At 53.3% G+C, this 22,655-nt stretch overlaps 1 protein-coding gene across 1 annotated transcript; it reads left to right on the forward strand.

The window, feature by feature from the left end:
- The first annotated feature begins 212 nt into the window (after nucleotides 1–212).
- LOC148140032 (nuclear factor 7, brain-like) lies at nucleotides 213–20,929 on the forward strand. Its single transcript, XM_087979211.1, has 6 exons — nucleotides 213–666; nucleotides 757–852; nucleotides 943–1,176; nucleotides 3,564–3,586; nucleotides 3,687–3,802; nucleotides 20,214–20,929. The coding sequence occupies exons 1-6, from the start codon at nucleotides 256–258 to the stop codon at nucleotides 20,726–20,728; spliced, it is 1,395 nt and encodes a 464-aa protein (XP_087835337.1). The 5' UTR covers nucleotides 213–255; the 3' UTR covers nucleotides 20,729–20,929.
- Nucleotides 20,930–22,655: the final 1,726 nt, after the last annotated feature.

Here is a 22,655-nt window from a genome sequence, read left to right on the forward strand (position 1 = left end):
AGATCAGTGGGAGAGAATGTAGGGAGAATATTTTCCGCTCAGTGTTGGGGGGTTGGGGTCTGTTACTCATTTCCTGAAAACGGAATGCTCCAGTCTCATCCAGCCGACGGCGAATGATGGACGGTGCCGGTGGATACAGAAAGGAAGCCCTGTGTGAACTATCACCATCTCGGTGCTGCCTGAGCTGAATGTGTTCAGCAGCTCAGGGACAGCGAAACTGAAAGGGGTTTGCATCAGGAAGTGCTGAGGGTGAACATGGCTTTCAGACAGCAGGTCCTGAGTTTGACTGAGGAGGTAATCTGTCCCATTTGTCTGGATTTCTTCACCGATCCGGTTTCACTGGAGTGTGAACACAACTTCTGCCGCTCCTGTATCAACCAGAGCTGGGAAAAGCAGGAGATAAACTCCTGCCCGGAATGTAGACAGGAGTTTCCGGACAGATCCCTCAGAGGAAACCGGGCCTTAGCGAATCTGGCCGAGAAAGCTCGAACATTAAATCTGAATCTGCAAGAGAAGGAAAGTAAACATCACTGTGAGGAACATCAGGAAGAACTGAAGCTGTTTTGTGAAACTGACAAGAAGTTGGTCTGTGTGATTTGTAGAGATTCCCGGGAACACAAATCTCACAACTTCATCCCGGTTAAAGAAGCTGTTGGAATCTACAAGGTAAAAGGAAACAGATTCCATCCCCTGATTATTTCATCACATTTTCATGGTCTAACACTTTTATTTTCTGATTTTCTCTCCCACTCCCAGGATCGGGTGAAATCTTCCTTGGATTCTCTCACAGAGAAAAAATCAGCAGCTCTAGAAATGGAGCGGGAGCAGAAACAGAAGATTTCCCAAATTCAGGTAAAATCTCCCCGGGTTCGGCTTCAACATTTGATTTGTTCATTTGTTTTTTTTTGCAGAAACATATTGTTTTTATATTTCCCCTGACAGGAGGAATCCAGCAGCCTGCAGACTCACATCAAATCTGAGTTCACTAAAATGCACCAGATGCTGACTGAGAAAGAGCAGAGTTTACTCCGAGATCTCAGGGAACAAGAGGAAAACATTCTCAAAGCAATGGAGCAAAATCTTTGTGAAATTCAAAAGAATTTAAATTCTCTTCAGCAGAAACTCTCAAACTTGGAAAAACAATTGGAACAAACAGACGGAGTGATATTTCTAAAGGTGAGGGATTATGTTTCAGTTTAGTTCAGTGAAAGAGACACCCATCCTCCGTCACTATCTCCCTCTGCTGCTTTCTGCAACATTAGGTTCTCCACTTTCCTAGTCAATATATTTGTCTCAATCACACTGTGTGACTGTGGGTTCCACATTCTCATCACTTTCTTGATCAAGACATTTCTCCTGAATTCCCCATGGAATTGAATTGAAATGAATTTATTGTCACGTGCACCAAGGCACAGTGAAAAGCTTTGTGTTGCGAGCAATACAGGCAGATCACAGAGTTAAGTCACATAGACAGTAAATAATAGGCAAACAGCAGCAAAAACAAAAATACAGGTGCAGGGGAATGTTAAGAGTTTGTGAACCCATTCAGTATTCTAACAACAGAAAGGTAGAAACTGTTGCAAAACCGGCTGGTGCGTGTGTTCAGACTTCTGTACCTTCTCCCCAATGGTAGAGGTTGTAGGAAAACATTGTCAGGGTGGGATGGATCTTTGAGAATGCTGGCGGCCTTTCCTTGACAGCGGGCCTGGTAGATGGATTCTATAGATGGGAGGTTGGCCTTTGTGATTGTCCGGGCCAAGTTCACCACTCTCTGTAACTGTCTCCAATCTTGAATGGTACAGTTGCCGTACCAGGTAGTGATACATCCAGACAGAATGCTCTCCATGGCACACCTACAAAAATTGGCATGGGTATTCGCTGTCATGCCAAATTTCCTCAGCTGCCTGAGGAAGAAGAGATGTTGTTGGGCCTTTGTAACCAGTGCGTCCACTTGAAGAGTCCAAGAAAGTTTGTTGTGGATGACCACTCCCAGGAGCTTGACACTCTCCACTCGTTCCACCTCTGTGCTGTTAATGTGCAGGGGAGGCATGAATAACATCCCACCGAAAGTCAATAATAAGTTCTTTGGTTTTCCGGCATTGAGAGCTAGGTTGTTCTCAGTGCATCATTTTTCTAAGTCTTCCACCTCCCATCTGTCGTCTGTTTCGTCGCCATCTGAGAGTCAACTGACTGTAATGGTATCATCATCGAACTTGTAAATGGCATTAGTCTGGTATTTGGTGACACAGTCATGGATATACAGTGAGTACAGTAGGGGGCTGAGTACCCACCACTGGGGGGACTCCAGTGTTGAGTGTTAGTGAGGATGAACTATTGTCCCCAATCTTCACTGATTATGACCTGTGGGTCAGGAAACTGAGGATACACTTGCAGAGAGTGGGGCTTAGGCCGAGATCACTAAGTTTAGTAAATCAGTCTCGAGGGGATAATAGTGTTGAAGGCTGAACTGTAGTCAATGAGTAGGATTCTTATGTAGCTGTTCTTGGTGTCAAGGTGTTATAGGGAGGAATGAAGAACACTGATATGGCATCTGACATGGATCTATTGGTCCGATAGGCAAATTGGAGTGGGTCAAGAGTAATGGGGAGGGTGGAGTTGATTAATGACATGACCACCAAAGTTAGGGCCACTGGGTGGTAGTCATTGAGACATGCTGTATGAGCCTTCTTAGATACAGGGATGATATTGGCCCTCTTGAAACAGGCAGGGACAGTGGCCTGCTGCAGGGAGAGGTTGAAGATGTCCAAGAAGACTTCTGCCAGTTGATCTGTGCATGCTCTGACTGCACGGCCTGGTACTCCGTCTGGTCCTATTGCTTTCATTGGATTCACAGGAAGGAAAACTGATCTGAGCTCTGATGCAGTGGCTGTTGGGATAGGTTCATCCGGACTTGTCTCAATAGGTGCTACCTCTCCACCGAAAGTTTGCTCAAAGCGAGCATGGAAGACGTTGAGATGATCTGGGAGGGATATGTCACTGTGTGCTATCTTGCACTGTCTCTTTTTAGAACCTGTGATGTCAATCAGTCCTTGCCACAGTCGCCGGGTGTCTGTCTGGGTCTCTGGTTTAGATCGGTGTTGGTCCTTGGCTGGCTTAATGGCTCTGCGAAGGTCATTTGAGTAGGTCTCCTGATCCGAAGGCCTCACGCCTGGTTTTTGACAGGTTCTGTATTTACTTATTGGATTTATTTTATAACAGGATGATGTTCACAGACTCACATGTTTAGATTCTTTAGAAGTGAAAATATCTTTACTGAATCTATGGAATCAATCCCTTTCTTTATTGTAATTTTAAATATCAAAGTCAGATTTTTATCCATTAAAATATATTAATGTTTCTTTCAATCCTTTGTAATTGTTCAAATTTTGTATTTATTCTTCTGGTCTTCAATATCCTTAGTGTCACATCCTCTTTCTATTCGATGCCTGCAACAATCAGAATTGGCAATTCTCAGCAGCTTGTAACAATGTGAGTGTTATTGCTGCTTTCTGGATGTAGACAGTCAGTCTCTGTCAACTCAGATTGTGTTTTGTTTATTTCAGGAGGAAGCATCTCGGAAGAGAAGGTAGGACATGCACTTTACTGAAACTCAGTGCAAGTTGGTGAAATTACTCAGGAAAGTGTTTCTGCTAAATTTCTAATCAATTAATGTTTAATATTTACAGGATCAGTGACGACAGTTGTGTACTCTCACTAACAGATGGTACCATCTCCACTGAAACATTCTGCAGCCTCTTCCCTTTTCTTGTATGGAAAGAAATGCAGGAAGCCACTCACCCTGGTAAAGCTCAGATAAGTTCCTCTTTTGGCCTGATATATATTGTATAACTTGTATTTTTGTTCATGCAAATATCAAAGTCTGTAATGAGCAAAACTGTAGTTAATAGGAATCAGTGGAAATCTCTCTACTTTTGAGTCATACTGAACACAAGCGAAGATGGTTGTGATTGTTCAAGATCAACCATCTCAGCTCCCGGACATTTCTGGAGGTGTTTGTCAGAGTAATGGCTCAGCCTAAGCATCTTCAGCTGCTTCATGAATGGACTTCCCTCCGTCATAAGGTCACGGTGGAGGTGATGAGATATTCACTAATGATTGCACAATAACAGCACCGTTTCCAACCTCTCAGATCCTGAAACAATCCATGTCCAAATACAACGCAGCCATGACTCTGTCCAGCTGTTCAGCTTTGAGCTGACAAGTGACAAGTAACATTTGTGCCACACGAGTGCCAGGCAATGACCGTTTCCAACAAGAGAGAATGTAACCATCAACACTTGATGTTCAGTAACAATTCCATTCATCACTGCATCCTCCACTTGCAACATCCTGGAGGTTACCATTGACCGGAAACTGAACTCACCTGCCAAACACACACTATAGCTACAAGAGCAGGTCAGAGAGTGAAAAGTCTGCAGCCAGCAACTCACCTACTGACTCCTCAGTTACTAGTCCTCCATCTATAAGGCAGAGATTTGGCATATAATAGAGGTTCTCCACTTGCCTGGATGACTGCAGCCCCAATTGTACTGAAGAAGCTCAACACAATCCAGGACAAAACATGCTGCTTGAATGGCACTCCGTCTAATACCTCTAACATTCACTCCCTGCACCACTGACACACAGTTGCAGAAATGTGTACACTTAAAAAAAAGTGTGAGAAAACTCACCAAGCCTCCTCAGAGAGCAACTTCCAATTATGCAACCTGAACTGACTGGAAGGGTAAGGATAGCAGATAGACAGGAACACCATCACTTGCAAATTGTCCTGTATGCCATACACCATGCTGAATTGGGCCAAAATGCTGGAAATCCTCTCCTAACTGCCCAGTGGGTGTCCCTCCCCTTCATGGATGACAATGGGTTAATGAGCAGCCTCCAGGATAATTAGGGTTGGACAATAAATGCTTGCCTAGACAGTGATGCAGAAGTCTCCCGAATGTGAAATATCATCTTCAGCTGGTCAGCTGTGACTGTTCAATCCCAAACCTTCACCAAGACAGGAACTCTCAGACACTGCTCTGTACGAGTTTTGAGAAGATTTGTAGCTCAGGTTGAGATTCTGGATGTAGGTTTGCACGCTGAGCTGGGAGATTAATTTCCAGACGTTTCATCAACCTACCAGGTAACATGTAGGTTGTGGGCCTCAGGCAATTCCTTCTTTCGATTTATATGTTTGGGTGTCTTTGGGTTGGTGATGTCATTTCCTGTGGTGATGTCATTTCCTGTTCTTTTTCTCAGGGAGTAGTAGATGGGGTCTAACTCAATGTGTTGTTCCAGTCAAAGTGATGTCCTATCTTATCTACATCAGAATGTCACTTCAATGAGCCAACACACACTGCAGCACAGAGGAACTACGGCAGAGCAGAGGAAAATCACCTATATTGTGTATTCAAAAAGAATGGATAGCCAATGAACACAGTCCGCCAATTTCTCAGCAACAAACCCAAGCAGACAAAACACATCCAGAAACCCTAGCCACTTACCCCTACATCAAAGACATCTCGGAAACAACTGCCAGACTACTCAGACCCCTCGACAACATGGTAGCCCACAAACCCACCAACACACTAAACTAGCAGCTCATGAACTTGAAAGACCCTATATAGACAACAAGCAAAACTAATGTCATTTACAAAATACCATGCAAGGATTGTAACAAACACTACATTGGACAAACAGGCAGAAAACTCGCCACCAGGATACATGAACACCAACTAGCCACAAAACGACATGATCCTCTGTCACTAGTATCCTTACATACAGATAAGGAAGGACACCACTTCGACTGGGACAATACATCCATCTTAGGACAAGCCAAACAGAGAAATGCACGAGAACTCCTAGAAGCTTGGCATTCCAACCGGAACTCCATCAACAAAGACATCGAGTTAGACCCCATCTCCCACCCCTGAGAAAAAGAACAGGAAATTACTTCACCATGAGAAATGACATCACCAACCCAAACTAACCCAAACATATAAATAGAAAGCAGGAATCATGTACACTGCCTTTGCCTGAGGCCCACTGAAGATGTTACCTAGTAGGGTGACAAAACGTCTGGAAATGAAGCTGCCAGCTCAGCCTCTCTGTCTCCAGTGGCTGAAGAAGGGGGAGGTTGATCAGAGGTTGATCACTCTTTGATTTTCTCACAGACCACTTGAGGCTCCGTTCTTAGTTTCAATGGTTCTATTCAAGCAAATACAGGGGACAGGTCCATTGGTCAGGCTGATGCACAAACTCTGATTTAATTACAAACAAAGAGTTGATACTTTGTTCATTTCATAATCGATAACATTGATTACATTAGCTTTGGGAAGTTGTCCGACCAAGATACTGCACACACATTTGATGTGGTAATCACATGATCACAGGCCAATCTCCTCGATGTTCATGGTGATGACATCACAATGACCAGTTGTAGCAGTGCCCTGTACACCTCAGGGATTTACTGACATCATCAGGTTGAACAGTCTTGTGATGTAACATCTCCTACGGGTCAGCTGACACTGCCCCATTATCCCAGATAAACCTGGCTCCCTGTCAAACCCATCCATACTTTACAAACTTCACCAAGTGGAAACCTTATTTTTCCCAGTTGAATTGTTCTGAGGAAGGGTCACTCGACCCAAAATGTTCACTCAGATTTCTCTCCACGGATGCTGCCAGACCAGCAGAGCATTTCCAGCAACTTCTGTTTTCATTTATAATTTCCAGTATCGTCCCACTCTCCTCAACCACTCCTCACGATATAGTCTGTCAATCCCTGGAATAGCCCTAGTGAACCTTCTTTGGACTGCCTCCAACACCAGCGTATATTTCTCCTGATAAAACAGAACTATTCACAGTATACCCAGAGCAGAGCCCACATTGCTGAACACCTACTCTCTGACCATAAAGATGACCTTGAACTTCCAGGTGCCTGCCAATTCAACACAGCCCCCCCCCCCCCCCCCCTCCATGTTTCCATGCTGAAATTTCCATCTCAGGCCTGCTGCAGTGCTCCAATGAAGCTCATCACAAGCTCGTCTTCTGCCTTGGTACCTTGCAGTTACACTGAGTTGAACAATTTCGCATGGTCCATTACCCAGCCCCACAACCCCAGGTCCTGTTCTGTGTTGGTTGTTCCCAGCAAAACCAACCCTTTTGTGAAGGTGGAATCATGTCTGACAACTTCACTCAAAATCTCTGAGAAGGTATTAAGCAGGATAGATGGGAGAAAATATAGGGATGTAATATATTTGGATTTTCAGGAGACATTTGATAAGACATCACACATTCAACTGGAGAGATGATTGTCTAACTAATAAAAGACTGAGAATTGGGATAGCTCGTAGCTAGTGGTGAGCCACACGGTTCAGTGCTGGGTCCACAATTATTTTTGAAATACATAAATGGCTTGGTTGTGGAAGGTGAATGCCAAGTTTATAGGTGAAACAAAAAAAGTTGGGAAAGCAAGTGGTGTGGATGACATAAGGAGTCTGCAGAGGATTATGGTCAGGTTGAGTTAGTGGACAATACTTTTGCCAGATGACATATAATGTAAAGGAACTTTAGGTTAAGGACATTGGCAGGAAGAATAGAGGAGCTGGATATTATTTAAATGTACAAAGGCTGCAGGGAGCTATGGAACTGAGGGATCTGGGAATCCTTATCCATGAATCACAAAGAACCAGCATCTAAGTTCAGTGGGTATGTTGGCCTTTATTTCAAAGGGAATGCAATGTAGAAGTAGGAAGCTTTTGCTAAAACTTTACAAGGGACTGGTCAGAACACAACAATTACAATGAAACGAGGGTAGAGTTATCTGAAGTGAACTGGGTGAATAGATGAGGAGGAATGACAGTAAACAAGCAGGGGTAGACATTTAAGGAGGTTCACCTCAGCTCTCAGCATTATTATATATCTTGAGTAAGAGGAAAGGATCTAAGAGCAAGATAAATTTAAGGAAGTTGGGCAGAGTATAATGTTGAAAATGTGTTGCTGAAACAGCGCAGCAGGTCAGGCAGCATCCAGGGAACAGGAGAATCGACGTTTCGGGCATAAGCCCTTGTTCAGGAAAATTCCTGAAGAAGGGCTTATGCCCGAAACGTCGATTCTCCTGTTCCCTGGATGCTGCCTGACCTGCTGCGCTGTTCCAGCAACACATTTTCAGCTCTGATCTCCAGCATCTGCAGACCTCACTTTCTCCCCAGAGTATAATGTTGAAATAGTGTGAGACAAACTAATGGGGCGAAAGACAGAGAGGTTGCTTGGCCCTGATGGCTTACATCTGAGGATTCTAAAACAGGTCACTACAGAGATAGTGAAGGCATTTGTTGTAATTCTCCTTAAATTGCTCAATTCTGGAAAAGTACCAGAGGATTGGAAAACTGCTGATATGACACATCTGTTTAATAAGGGAAGGAGGCAAAAAGCAGGTAACTATAGGTAGATTATCCCATGATCTATTATTGGAAAAGTATTGCAGTTGGTTACTGTGGAAGTAACAGTAGAATATTCAGAAAATCATAACCTCATCAAGCAGAGTCAGCGTGGTTTTATGAAAGGAAATTAATATCTGTCTCAGTTATGAAAGCTTTTGAGGAGATCTCAACTAGAGGGAATGGAATGGAAGGGAGCCAGTAGAGTTTTATTTGGACTTCTAGAAGCATTCAACAAGATACTTCAAGAAAGATTAAGAGGCCATGGTACTGTTGGCAGGATTATGGGATGTAGAAAGAATTGGCTTATGGGCAGGAAACAGCAGGTGGGGATAAGGAGTGCTTTTACAGGTTGGTGACCTGTGACCAGTGGGGTTCCACAGGGATCAGTGCTGTGACTGCAAATGTTTACAATAAATATTAATGATTTGGAGGAAAGAAGTTAATGCACTGTCACCAAATTTGCAGACAATTGTAAAACAGGTGGATACAAACAATTCACAGAGACATTGATGGTTCAAGTAACTGGTATAAAGTTGGCAAATGGAGGATTAATTTGGGAAAGTTCTTTATTTTGAAGAGAAAACAAAAGAACAAAGAATTATTTAAATGGAGAAAAACTGCAGAAAGGTGCACCACAATGGCACTTGAGAGTATTTGCGCATGAAATGCAGAAAACTAGCACTCAGGGGCAGCATGTAATCAGGTAGAGCTATTGGAAAGGTGGCCCTTTCAATGTGGTTGGAGTGTAAGAGCTGGGAATTACAAGGCCCTCATGGAGTACTGAAAGAGCAGCTGGGAATTTAAGAAAGTAATTGAGAGAGCAAAGTAGGTGCATGAGAAAACACTAGTGGCTAAAATGAGGGAGAATTCCAAGATATTTCATCAGTATATTAAGGGGAAGAGAATAACCAGGAAAATGTAGGGATCAAGGAGCAATCCAGGTATGGAGCTGGAGGAGAGACACAGGGTGTTAATTTACTATCTTGCTTCTGTCTTCACTTGGGAGAAGGACGATGTAAGTTAGAATTTAGAGTCAGAGAGTCATAGAGATGTACAGCATGGAAACAGACCCTTCGGTCCAACACGTCCATGCCGACCAGATATTCCAACCCAATCTAGTCCCACCTGTCAGCACCCCACCTGTATCCCTCCTAGTCATATACCCATCCAAATGCCTTTTAAATGTTGTAATTGTACCAGCCTCCACCACTTCCTCTGGCAGCTCATTCCATACACGTACTACCTTCTGTGTGAAAAAATTGCCCCTTAGGTTTCTTTCATATTTTTCCCCTCTCAACCTAAACCTATGTCCTCTAGTTCTGGACACCCCCACCTCAGGGAAAAGACTTTGCCCATTTACCCTATCCATGCCCGTCATAATTTTGTAAACCTCTATAAGGTCACCCCTCAGCATCTGACGCTCCAGGGAAAGCAGCCCCAGCCTGTTCAACCTGTGGCTCAAATCCTCCAACCCTGGCAACATCCTTGGAAATCTTTTCTGAACCCTTTCAAGTTTCACAACACCTTTCCGATAGGAAGGAGACCAGAATTGCACGCAATATTCCAACAGTGGCCTAACCAATGTCCTGTAGAGCCACAACATGACCTCCCAACCCCTGTACTCAATACTCTGACCAATAAAGGAAAGCATACCAAACGCCTTCTTCACTATCCTATCTACCTGTAATTCCACTTTCAATGAGCTATGAACCTACACTCCAAGGTCTCTTTTTTTTATTTCAAAAATATACTTTATTCATAAATAATTTGATTGTCTGTACAGTTGGTCATGCCATACATATGTAAACAAGTACATACAGAGATCAGAATTTATCATTTTTATACAGGTCTGTACATTTTTGATCATATGCCCATATGATTAGCTGAGGTGCCAGCAGAGCCCAAATGACTGCATGGGCCCCCTGTTCTTCGTTAGGCAGGCAGATGTTACACAGTGGTCTTTCCCCACCGCGCCTTGGCGGCAGCTGCCCCAAGCTTCAGCACGTCCCTCAACACGTAGTCCTGGACCATGGAATGTGCCAGTCTGCAACACTCAGTCGGGGTCAACTCCTTCAGCTGGAAGATCAGCAGGTTTCGGACCACCCAGAGAGCGTCCTTCACCGAGTTGATGATCCTCCAGGCACAGTTGATGTTCGTCTCGGTTTTCGTCCTGGGGAACAGACCGTAGAGCACGGAGTCCCGCGTCACGGCGCTGCTTGGGACGAACCTCGACAAACACCACTGCATTCCTCTCCAGACTTCCTCTGCGTAGGCACATTCCAGAAGGAGGTGTGTGACAGTCTCGTCCCCCCCGCAGCCGCTTCGAGGGCAGCGTGCGGTGCGGCTGAGAGTCCGGGCGTGCATAAAGGATCTCACAGGCAGAGCCCTTCTCACCACCAGCCAAGCCATGTCTTGGTGCTTGTTGGAAAGTTCTGGCAATGAGTCATTCTGCCAAATGGCTTTGACAGTCTGCTCAGGGAACCGCTTGATAGGATCCGCCCTCTCCTTTTCCCGAAGGATCTCAAGGACACTACGTGCTGACCACTTCCTGATGGACTTGTGGTCAGAGGTGTTTTTCTTCATAAATTTCTCCACAAAGGACAGGTGATTCGGAACGGTCCAACTACTCGGAGCGTTACACGGCAGCGAGGCCAGGCCCATCCTTCGCAACACCGGGGACAGGTAGAACCTCAGTACGTAGTGACACTTGGTGTTTGCATACCGGGGATCCACGCACAGCTTGATGCAGCCACACACAAAGGTGGCCATCAGGGTGAGGGTGGCATTGGGTGTATTTTTTCCCCCGTTGCCCAGATCTTTATACAGTGAGTCCCTTCGGACCCGGTCCATCTTTGACCTCCATATAAACTGGAAGATGGCCCGGGTGACTGCAGCGGCACAGGTTCTGGGAATAGGCTAGACCTGTGCCACGTATAACAGCAATGACAGTGCCTCACACCTGATGACCAGGTTTTTTCCCGCGATGGAGAGCGACCGTAGCTTCCATCTGCCCAGTTTCTGCCTCACTTTGCTGATATGCTCCTCCCAAGACTTGGTGCATGCCCCAGCCCCTCCGAACCAAATACCCAGCACCTTCAGGCGGTCGGCCCTGATGATGAAGGGGATCGAGGATTGGTCGGCCCAGTTCCCGAAGAGCATGGCCTCGCTCTTGCCTCGGTTTACCTTGGCCCCTGAGGCCCATTCGAACTGGTCACAAATGCACATGAGTCTGCGCACAGACAGCGGATCCGAGCAGAAAACGGCGACGTCATCCATGTACAGGGAGGCCTTAACCTGCAGGCCCCCGCTGCCAGGAATAGTCACCCCTCTCAGGCTCGCATCCTTCCTGATGGACTCGGCAAATGGCTCTATGCAGCACACAAACAAGGCAGGAGAGAGGGGGCAGCCCTGCCTGACTCCAGATCTGACTGGGAAGCTATCTGATTCCCACCCGTTGATTGAGACTGCACTGACAATGTTGTTGTAGAGCAGTCTGATCCAATTGCAGATTCCCTCCCCAAAGCCCATTTTGGAGAGAACATCTCTCATATACGTGTGTGATATCCTGTCAAAGGCTTTCTCCTGGTCCAGGCTGATCAGGCAGGTGTGCACTCCAAGGTCTCTTTGTTCAGCAACATTCCCTTGGACCTTACCATTAAGTGTATAAGTCCTGCTAAGATTTTCTTTCGCAAAATGCAGCGCCTCACATTTATCTGAATTAAACTCCATCTGCCACTTCTCAGCCCATTGGCCCATCTGGTCCAGATCTTCTTGTAATCTGAGGTAACCCTGTCCACTACACCTCCAATTTTGGTGTCATCTGCAAACTGTACCCCTTATGCTCGCATCCAAAACATTTATGTAAATGACAAAAAGTCGAGGGCCCAGCACTGATCCTTGTGGCACTCCACTGGTCACAGGCCTCTTCACACACACACACACACACAAACCCCTCCCCTCTACACACACACACACACCCCTCCCCCCCACACAAACACCCTCTCCCCCCCCCCACACACACACCCCTCCCCCTGACACACACATCCCCTTCCCCACAACCCCCCCCACGCACACATCCCCTTCCCCACACACACACCCCCCTCCCCCACACACACAACCCTACCCCCCCACACACACACCCCTCTCCCCCCACACACACACCCCCACCCCCCCACACACACACCCCCTCCCCCCCACACACATCTCCCTCCCTCCCACACACATCCACCTCCCCCCACCACACATCCCCCCCCCACACACACACCCCTACACGCACACATCCCCTTCCCCACACACACTCCCCTCCCCCCCACTACACGCACACATCCCCTTCCCCACACACACATATCCCCTTCCCCACACACACATCCCCTTCCCCCCCACACACACAACCCTATCCCCCCCACACACACACCCCTCTCAACCCACCCCACAAACATCCCTCTCCCCCCACACACATCCCGCTCCCTCCCCCCACAAACATCCCTCTCCCTCCCCCTCACACACCCCTCTCCCCCCCACACACACATCCCTCTACCGCCCAACACACACATCCCTCCCCCTCCTCCCCACACACACATCCCTCTCTCATCCCACACATCGCTCTCCCCCCCACACACACACACACACAGACATCCCTCCCCCTCACACACCCCTCTCCCCCCCACACTCACATCCCACTCCCCCCTGCACACACATCCCTCCCCATCCCCCACACACAAATCCCTCTCCCCCCCACACACACATCACTCCCCTCCCCCACACACATCCCTCCCCCTCCCCCACACACACCCCTCCCCTCACACACACCCTTCCCCCCACACACACATCCCTCACCCCCCCACACACACATCCCACTTCCCCACACACACATCCTTCCCCCTCCCCCACACACACATCCCTCTCCCCACACGCACACATCACTCCCCCTCCCCCACACACACCCCTCCCCACACACACACCCCTCCCCTCACACACACCCTTCCCCCCACACACACATCCCTCACCCCCCCCCACACACATCCCACTTCCCCACACACACATCCTTCCCCCTCCCCCACACACACATCCCTCTCCCTCCCACACACACACATCACTCCCCCTCCCCCACACACACATCCCACTTCCCCACACACACATCCCTCTCCCCACACGCACACATCACTCCCCCTCCCCCACACACACCCCTCCCCACACACACACCCCTCCCCTCACACACACCCTTCCCCCCACACACACATCCCTCACCCCCCCACACACACATCCCACTTCCCCACACACACATCCCTCTCCCCACACGCACACATCACTCCCCCTCCCCCATACACACCCCTCCCCCACACACACATCCCTCTCCCCCACACACACATCCCCTTCCCCACACACACCCCCCCTACACGCACACATCCCCTTCCCCACACACACACCCCTCCCCCCCCACACGCACACATCCCCTTCCCCACACACACACATCCCCTTCCCCACACACACATCCCCTTCCCCCCCCACACACAACCCTACCACCCCACACACACACCCCTTTCCCCCCACACACACACCCCCTCCCCCACACATACATCCCCTCCCCCCCACACACACACCCCTCTCAATCCCCCCCACAAACATCCCTCTCCCCCCACACATATCCCGCTCCCTCCCCCCACAAACATCCCTCTCCCTCCCCCCCAGACCACCCCCACACAGAAACCCCTCCCCCTCACACACCCCTCTCCCCCCCACACATACCCCTCCCCCTCCCCCACACACACATCCCTCTCCCTCCCCGCACACCCCCCCGCAACAGACACCCCTCCCCCCTCACACACCCCTCTCCCCCCACACACACCCCTCCCCTCACACACACCCCTCCCCCCACACACACATCCCTCACCCCCCCACACACACACCCCACTCCCCCCCTACACACACATCCCTCCCCCTCCCCCCCACACACATCCCTCTCCCCACACGCACACATCACTCCCCCTCCCCCACACTCACCCCTCCCCCCACACACAAATCCCTCTCCACCTCCACACACCCATCCCCCTCCCCCCACACACACACCCCCTCCCCCCCACACACTCCCCCCCACCCCACACACACTCCCCTCCCACACACACTCCCCTTCGCCCCACACATGCACATCCCCCCACACACACAAATCCCCCTCACCCCCTCCACCTACACACACCCCTCCCTCCCACACACACCCCCACACACATCCCCCTCCCCCCCTACACACACGTCCCCCTCCCCCCCCACACACATCCCCCTCCTCCCCACACACACACATTCCCCCCCAAACACACACAACCACCCCTCCCCACACACATCCACCCCACACACACATCCCTCTCCCCCCCACACACACACATATCCCCTCCCCCGCTAACACACACACACATCCCCCTCCCCCACACACAGACACATCCCCTTCCCCCCCACACACACCCCTCACACACCCCCACACACACACCTCACCGCCCCAAACACACACCTCACCCCCCACACACACTCCCCCACCCCCCCAAACACACACATCCCGCTCCCCCCACACATACACATCCCCCTCTCCCCACACATACACACCCCCCTCCCCCCACACACATATGCCCCACCCCCCACACACATCCCCCTCACCCACCACACACATCCCCTTCCCCCCACACATCCCCTCCCCCCCCCACACACATCCCCCTACCCTCCACACACTTCCCCCTTCTCCCCACACACATATCCCCTTGCCCCCCCCCACACACACACATCCCCTTCCCCACACACACACCTCCCGCTCCCCTCCACACCCATATCCCCCTCCCCCCTACACACCCATCCCCCTCCCCCCACACACACACTCCCCCCACACACTCCCCCTCCCCCCACACACCCCCCCCCCACACACACACACACACACATCCCCTTCCCCACACACACATCCCATTTCCCCCCCCCCACACACATCCCCCTCCCCCCCACACACACACATCCCCCTCCCCCCACACACACCCCTCCCCCCCACACACACCCCTCCCCCCTCACACACACCCCTCCCCCCACACACACACCCCTCCCCCCACACACACATCCCCTCCCCACACACACATCCCCTCCCCCCACACACATCCCCTCCCCCCACACACATCCCCTCCCCCCACACACACATCCCCTCCCCCACACACACATCCCCTCCCCCACACACACACCCCTCCCCCCACACACATCCCTCTCCCCCCACACACAACCCCCTCCCCCCCACACACACAACCCCCTCCCCCCACACACACAACTCCCTCCCCCCACACAGACACATCCCCCTCCCCCACACACACCCCTCCCCACACACACACCTCCCCCTCCCCCCCCACACACACATCCCCCACCCCCCATACACACACATCCCCCTCCCCCCACACACACCCATCCCGCTCCCCCCCCACACACACCCATCCCCCTCCCCACACATACACACACATCTGCCACTCCCCACACACACAGATCCCCCTCCCCCAACACACACATATCCACCATCCCCCCACACACACACATACACATCCCCCTCCCCACACGCACACACACCCCCTCCCCCCCAAACACACATCCCCTTCCCCCCACCACACACACACATCACCCTCCCCCCCACACACATCCCCCTCCCCCGTACACACATCCCCCTCCCCCGTACACACACCCACCCACCACCCCCCACACACACACCCATCCCCTTCCCCCCCCACACACATATCTGCCTCTCCCCACACACAGATCCCCCTCACCCCCCCACACACATATCCCCCTCCCCCCACACACACATCCCCCTCCCCCCCACACACATATCCCCCTCCCCCCCCACACACACCCCTCCCCCCCACACACACATCCCCCTCCCCCCACACACACATCCCCCTCCCCCCCACACACACACCCCTCCCTCCCCATACACACCCCTCCCCCACCACACACACACATCCCCCTCCCCCCACACACACCCATCCCCCTCCCCCCCTACACACACCCATCCCCCTCCCCCCACACACACCCATCCCCCCCACACACACACCCATCCCCCTCCCCCCCACACACACACATCCCCCTCCCCCCCACACACACCCATTCCCCTCCCCCCCCCACACACACCCATCCCCGTCCCCCCCACACACACACACCCCTCCCCCCCACACACACATCCCCTCCCCCCCACACACACCCATCCCCCTCCCCCCCACACACATCCCCCTCCCCCCCACACACATCCCCCTCCCCCCTACACACACCCACCCACCTCCCCCCCACACATACCCATCCCCCTCCCCCCCCACACACACATCTGCCTCTCCCCACACACAGATCCCCCTCACCCCCCCACACACATATCCCCCTCCCCCCACACACACCCATCCCGCTCCCCCCCCACACACACCCATCCCCCTCCCCACACATACACACACATCTGCCACTCCCCACACACACAGATCCCCCTCCCCCAACACACACATATCCACCATCCCCCCCACACACACAACCCCCTCCCCCCCTCACACACACATCCCCCTCCCCCCACACACACCCCTCCCCCCCACACACACACCCCTCCCCCCCACACACACATCCCCCTCCCCCCCACACACACATCCCCCTCCCCCCACACACACATCCCCCTCCCCCCACACACACATCCCCCTCCCCCCACACACACATCCCCCCCCACACACACATCCCCTCCCCCCCCCACACACACACCCCACCCCCCCACACCTCCCCCCCCACACACACACCCCTCCACCCCCCACACACCCCTCCCCCCCCACACACACCTCCACCTCCCACACACCCCTCCCCCCCACACACACACACATCCCCCTCCCCCCACACACACCCATCCCCCTCCCCCTCCCCCCCACACACACCCATCCCCCCCACACACACACCCATCCCCCTCCCCCCCTACACACACATCCCCCTCCCCCCCACACACACCCATCCCCCTCCTCCACACACACCCATCCCCCTCCCCCCCACACACACCCATCCCTCTCCCCCCCTCACACACACATCCCCCTCCCCCCCACACACACCCATCCCCCTCCCCCCCTCACACACACATCCCCCTCCCCCCCACACACACATCCCCCTCCCCCCCCCCACACACATCCCCCTCCCCCCCCCACACATCTAACACACACACCCCCAACCAATCCCCCTCCCCCCCACACACATCCCCTCCCCCCCACACACACCCATCCCCCTCCCCCACACACACACCCATCCCCCTCCCCCCACACACACCCACCCCCCTCCCGCCCCACACACACATCCCCCTCCCCACTACACACATCCCCCTCCCCCCCACACATCTAACACACACACCCCCAACCAATCCCCCTCCCCCCCACACACATCCCCTCCCCCCCCCACACACACCCATCCCCCTCCCCCACACACACACACCCCTCCCCCCCACACACACACCCCTCCCCCCCCACACACACATCCCCCTCCCCCCACACACACATCCCCCTCCCCCCCACACACACACCCCTCCCTCCCCATACACACCCCTCCCCCACCACACACACACATCCCCCTCCCCCCACACACACCCATCCCCCTCCCCCCCCACACACACCCATCCCCCTCCCCCCACACACACCCATCCCCCTCCCCCCACACACACCCATCCCCCCCACACACACACCCATCCCCCTCCCCCCCACACACACACATCCCCCTCCCCCCCACACACACCCATTCCCCTCCCCCCCCACACACACCCATCCCCGTCCCCCCCACACACACACCCATCCCCGTCCCCCCCACACACACACCCCCCTCCCCCCCACACACACATCCCCTCCCCCCCACACACACCCATCCCCCTCCCCCCCACACACATCCCCCTCCCCCCCACACACATCCCCCTCCCCCCTACACACACCCACCCACCTCCCCCCACACACACACCCATCCCCCTCACCCCCCCACACACATATCCCCCTCCCCCCACACACACATCCCCCTCCCCCCCTCACACACACATCCCCCTCCCCCCACACACACACCCCTCCCCCCCACACACACACCCCTCCCCCCCCACACACACCCCTCCCCCCCACACACACATCCCCCTCCCCCCCACACACACATCCCCCTCCCCCCACACACACATCCCCCTCCCCCCACACACACATCCCCCCCCACACACACATCCCCTCCCCCCCCACACACACACCCCTCCCCCCCCACACACACCCCTCCCCCCCACACACACACCCCTCCCCCCCCACACACACACCCCTCCACCCCCCACACACCCCTCCCCCCCACACACACCTCCACCCCCCACACACCCCTCCCCCCCCCCACACACACACATCCCCCTACCCCCACACACACCCATCCCCCTTCCCCTCCCCCCCACACACACCCATCCCCCCCACACACACCCATCCCCCTCCCCCCCTACACACACATCCCCCTCCCCCCCACACACACCCATCCCCCTCCTCCACACACACCCATCCCCCTCCCCCCCACACACACCCATCCCCCTCCCCCCCTCACACACACATCCCCCTCCCCCCCACACACACCCATCCCCCTCCCCCCCTCACACACACATCCCCCTCCCCCCCACACACACATCCCCCTCCCCCCCACACACATCCCCCTCCCCCCCACACATCTAACACACACACCCCCAACCAATCCCCCTCCCCCCCACACACATCCCCTCCCCCCCACACACACCCATCCCCCTCCCCCACACACACACCCATCCCCCTCCCCCCACACACACCCACCCCCCTCCCCCCCACACACACATCCCCCTCCCCCCCACACACATCCCCCTCCCCCCTCACACACACATCCCCCTCCCCCCCACACACACCCATCCTCCTCCCCCCACACACACCCATCCCCCTCTCCCCCACACATCCCCTCCCCCCCACACACATCCCCTCCCCCCCACACACATCCCCCTCCCCCCACACATACCCCCCACACACACATCCCCCTCCCCCCCACACATCCCCCTCCCCTCCACACACACCCCCCTCCCCCCCACACATCCCCCTCCCCCACACACACATCCCCCTCCCCCCCACACATCCTCCTCCCCCCCACACACACCCACCCCCCCACACACACCCCTCCCCCCACACACCCCTCCCCCCCCCCACACACACACATCCCCCTCCCCCCACACACACCCATCCCCCTCCCCCCCACACACATCTCCCCTCCCCCCCCACACACACATCCCCCTCCCCCCACACACACCCATCCCCCGCCCCCCCACACACACCCATCCCCCTCCCCCCCACACACACCCCCCTCCCACCCACACACACACCCATCCCCCTCCCCCCACACACATCCCCCTCCCCCCCACACACCCATCCCCCACCCCCCCACACACACATCCCCCTCCCCCCACACACACCCATCCCCCGCCCCCCCACACACACCCATCCCCCTCCCCCCCACACACACCCCCCTCCCACCCACACACACACCCATCCCCCTCCCCCCACACACACATCCCCCCCCCCCCACACACACATCCCCCTCCCCCCACACACACATCCCCCTCCCCCCACCCCCACACATCCCCCTCCCCACCCCCACACACACATCGCCCCTCCTCCCCACACACACATCCCCCTCCCATCCACCCACACCCCCCTTCCTCCCCCACTCACACCTCCCCCACCCCACATATCCAGACCCAGGGACTGTCTCTAACTCTCTGTGTTTCTCTCCCAGTCTCTGTGACCCTGGATGTGGAAACAGTGAGTCCCCGGCTCGAGGTCTCTGAGGATCTGAAGAGTTTGAGATGGACCGTGTCCCCGAGGAGTCTCCCTGACACCGGGAAGAGGTTCACAGACTGTCTCTGTGCCCTGGGATCAGAGGGATTCACATCAGGGAGACATTACTGGGAGGTGGAGGTGGGGGGGAATCGGGACTGGAATCTGGGAGTAGCCTCAGAGTCTGTGGAGAGGAAGAGACGGGTCAGACTGATCCCAGAGAATGGATTCTGGACCATGGGGTGGGATTGGGATCAGTTTTATATAAACTCCTCTCCTCAATCCCCTCTCCCTGACGGTCTGATCCCCAGGAAGGTGGGAGTTTATCTCAGTTATGAATCTGGGACAGTTTCATTTTACAACGCGGACACCAAGTCCCATCTCCACACCTTCACTGGGAATAAATTCACTGGGAAACTTTATCCTTTCTTCAGGACCCGGGGTTTTAACCAGTTTCTGAGAATCAGCTGTTAAAGGGGCGGGGCCTCCCTGACGTCACATTGACCCCCGGGTTTAGAGTCTGGGTCAGGGATTGGGGTCAGAAACCTCCCAATGACAACAGGATGTTACTGAATGTGTTATTGAATTCTGAGATTATACTTTGTAACATCACAACCAAACTGTCAATAAATCAGATACAAATATAAATGTCAGATGGTGAAAATAAAAAGTAAATTAAATATCTTGTGTCTCTCCTTCCTTCATTTACTCCCTGCTTCAGTCCCATCCCCCATCTCTTCACATGTTTCCCAGTCTGGAGCTGGGATTTCTCTGTGTTTCTCACTCTGCACCCGGAACATGAAATCCTGAGGGAGAAATCCAAACACTGGAGGGTGTAACAAAACTGCATTTACATAGCATCCTCCACTGAGCTGCTTGTATCATTGTGGCGGAGATTTACACAGAATCTCTGTCAGGATATGCAATATCCCCAGTGTTTAACTGCCCGTTAACTCTGGTTCTCTGTGCACAGATGCTGTCTGACCTGCTGAGGATTTGCAGCATTTTCTGATTTTATTTCTGATTTCCAGCGTCCCCAGGATTTGTTTGTGTGTCACCGCCATCTGCTGGATGGAATTGGTACTGAATGATATTGGGCCACAGTACCGTCTCCCGCCAGGCGGGGGCGGTCCTGTACCGTGTGTCTGAAAAGGCTCCGAGGATCATCGATCAATTTGTAAATTCACTGAAAAGTCAGTGTCCAGGGTCGAGCTGTTGCTGTGATCATGTTTATTCTTTACACATCTGTTGGAAAACGTGGAAAATCGTCAACAAAATACCAGATAGTAAGAACTGAGCCCCAGATCCTCTTTAATGTCAGGAAGAGGTCATTCCCGGTGGGATCGGGTGGGTATCATTCCCGCTGAAAGATCCCAAACAAATACAAGGAGTTGGGCATCGTCCAGGGAAAAGGTGAGAACTTTCTCCAATGTCTCTGATCAGCTGAACAGAGCCTGGAACTGGCTCCTGTCAGTATAAGGGAACAGCAGGGAGAGGCAATCTGCAACATTAAAGTCTCAGAGTCAAACACAGAGACTGGAAAGGGAGGCAGAAGTGAAAAGGAAGAACATAGTGAGGGCCATGAGGTTAAATATGACCCAATGGGGTTTCTATTTAAAGACAAAATATTGCTCGGTGAAAGACAATCCTTGATCTGCCTGAAACCTGTTGGTCCAGAACAAGGAGTTGACCCTGACCGAGTGTTGCAGACTGGCACATTCCAAGGTCCAGGACTACGTGCTGAGGGACACACTACAGCTCAGGGCAGCTGCTGCCAAGGTGCAGTGGGGAAAGAAAATCGCCTGGCAGAGGGTGATTCCCTGATCCAGAAGGTGGGTCACCCAGGATGGGACTGAGCTGAGAGCCTGCATCATCAGAGGATCTTGAGCCCTGATTTGTGGGCGGCACGGTGGTACAGTGGTTAGCACTGCTGCCTCACAGCGCCTGAGACGCGGGTTCAATTCCCGCCTCAGGCGACTGACTGTGTGGAGTTTGCACATTCTCTCCGTGTCTGCATGAGTTCCCTCCGGGTGCTCCGGTTTCCTCCCAGAGTCATAAAGATGTGCAGGTTAGGTGAATTGGCCATGCTAAATTGCCTGTAGTGTTAGGTAAGGGGTAAATGTAGGGGTATGGGTGGGTCGCGCTTTGGCGGGTCGGTGTGGACTTGTTGGGCCGAAGGGCCAGTTTCCACACTGTAATCTAATCTAATCTAATCACAAAAGCAGTTAGGTTCTGTGCAGAGTTGAGCACAGCGTCATGGCGCTGCTCGGGATGAACCTCGACAAACACCACTGCATTCCTCTCCAGACTTCTTCTGCGTAGGCATATTTTTCAAACCCACCGACTCCCACAGCTACCTGGATTACACCTCTTCCCAGCCTATCCCGTATTCCCAATTCCT

The sequence above is a fragment of the Chiloscyllium plagiosum genome, unplaced genomic scaffold (assembly GCF_037043375.1).
Source record: "Chiloscyllium plagiosum isolate Xiang-an unplaced genomic scaffold, Cpla_swu_hap1 HiC_scaffold_35, whole genome shotgun sequence".
NCBI lineage: Eukaryota > Metazoa > Chordata > Chondrichthyes > Orectolobiformes > Hemiscylliidae > Chiloscyllium > Chiloscyllium plagiosum.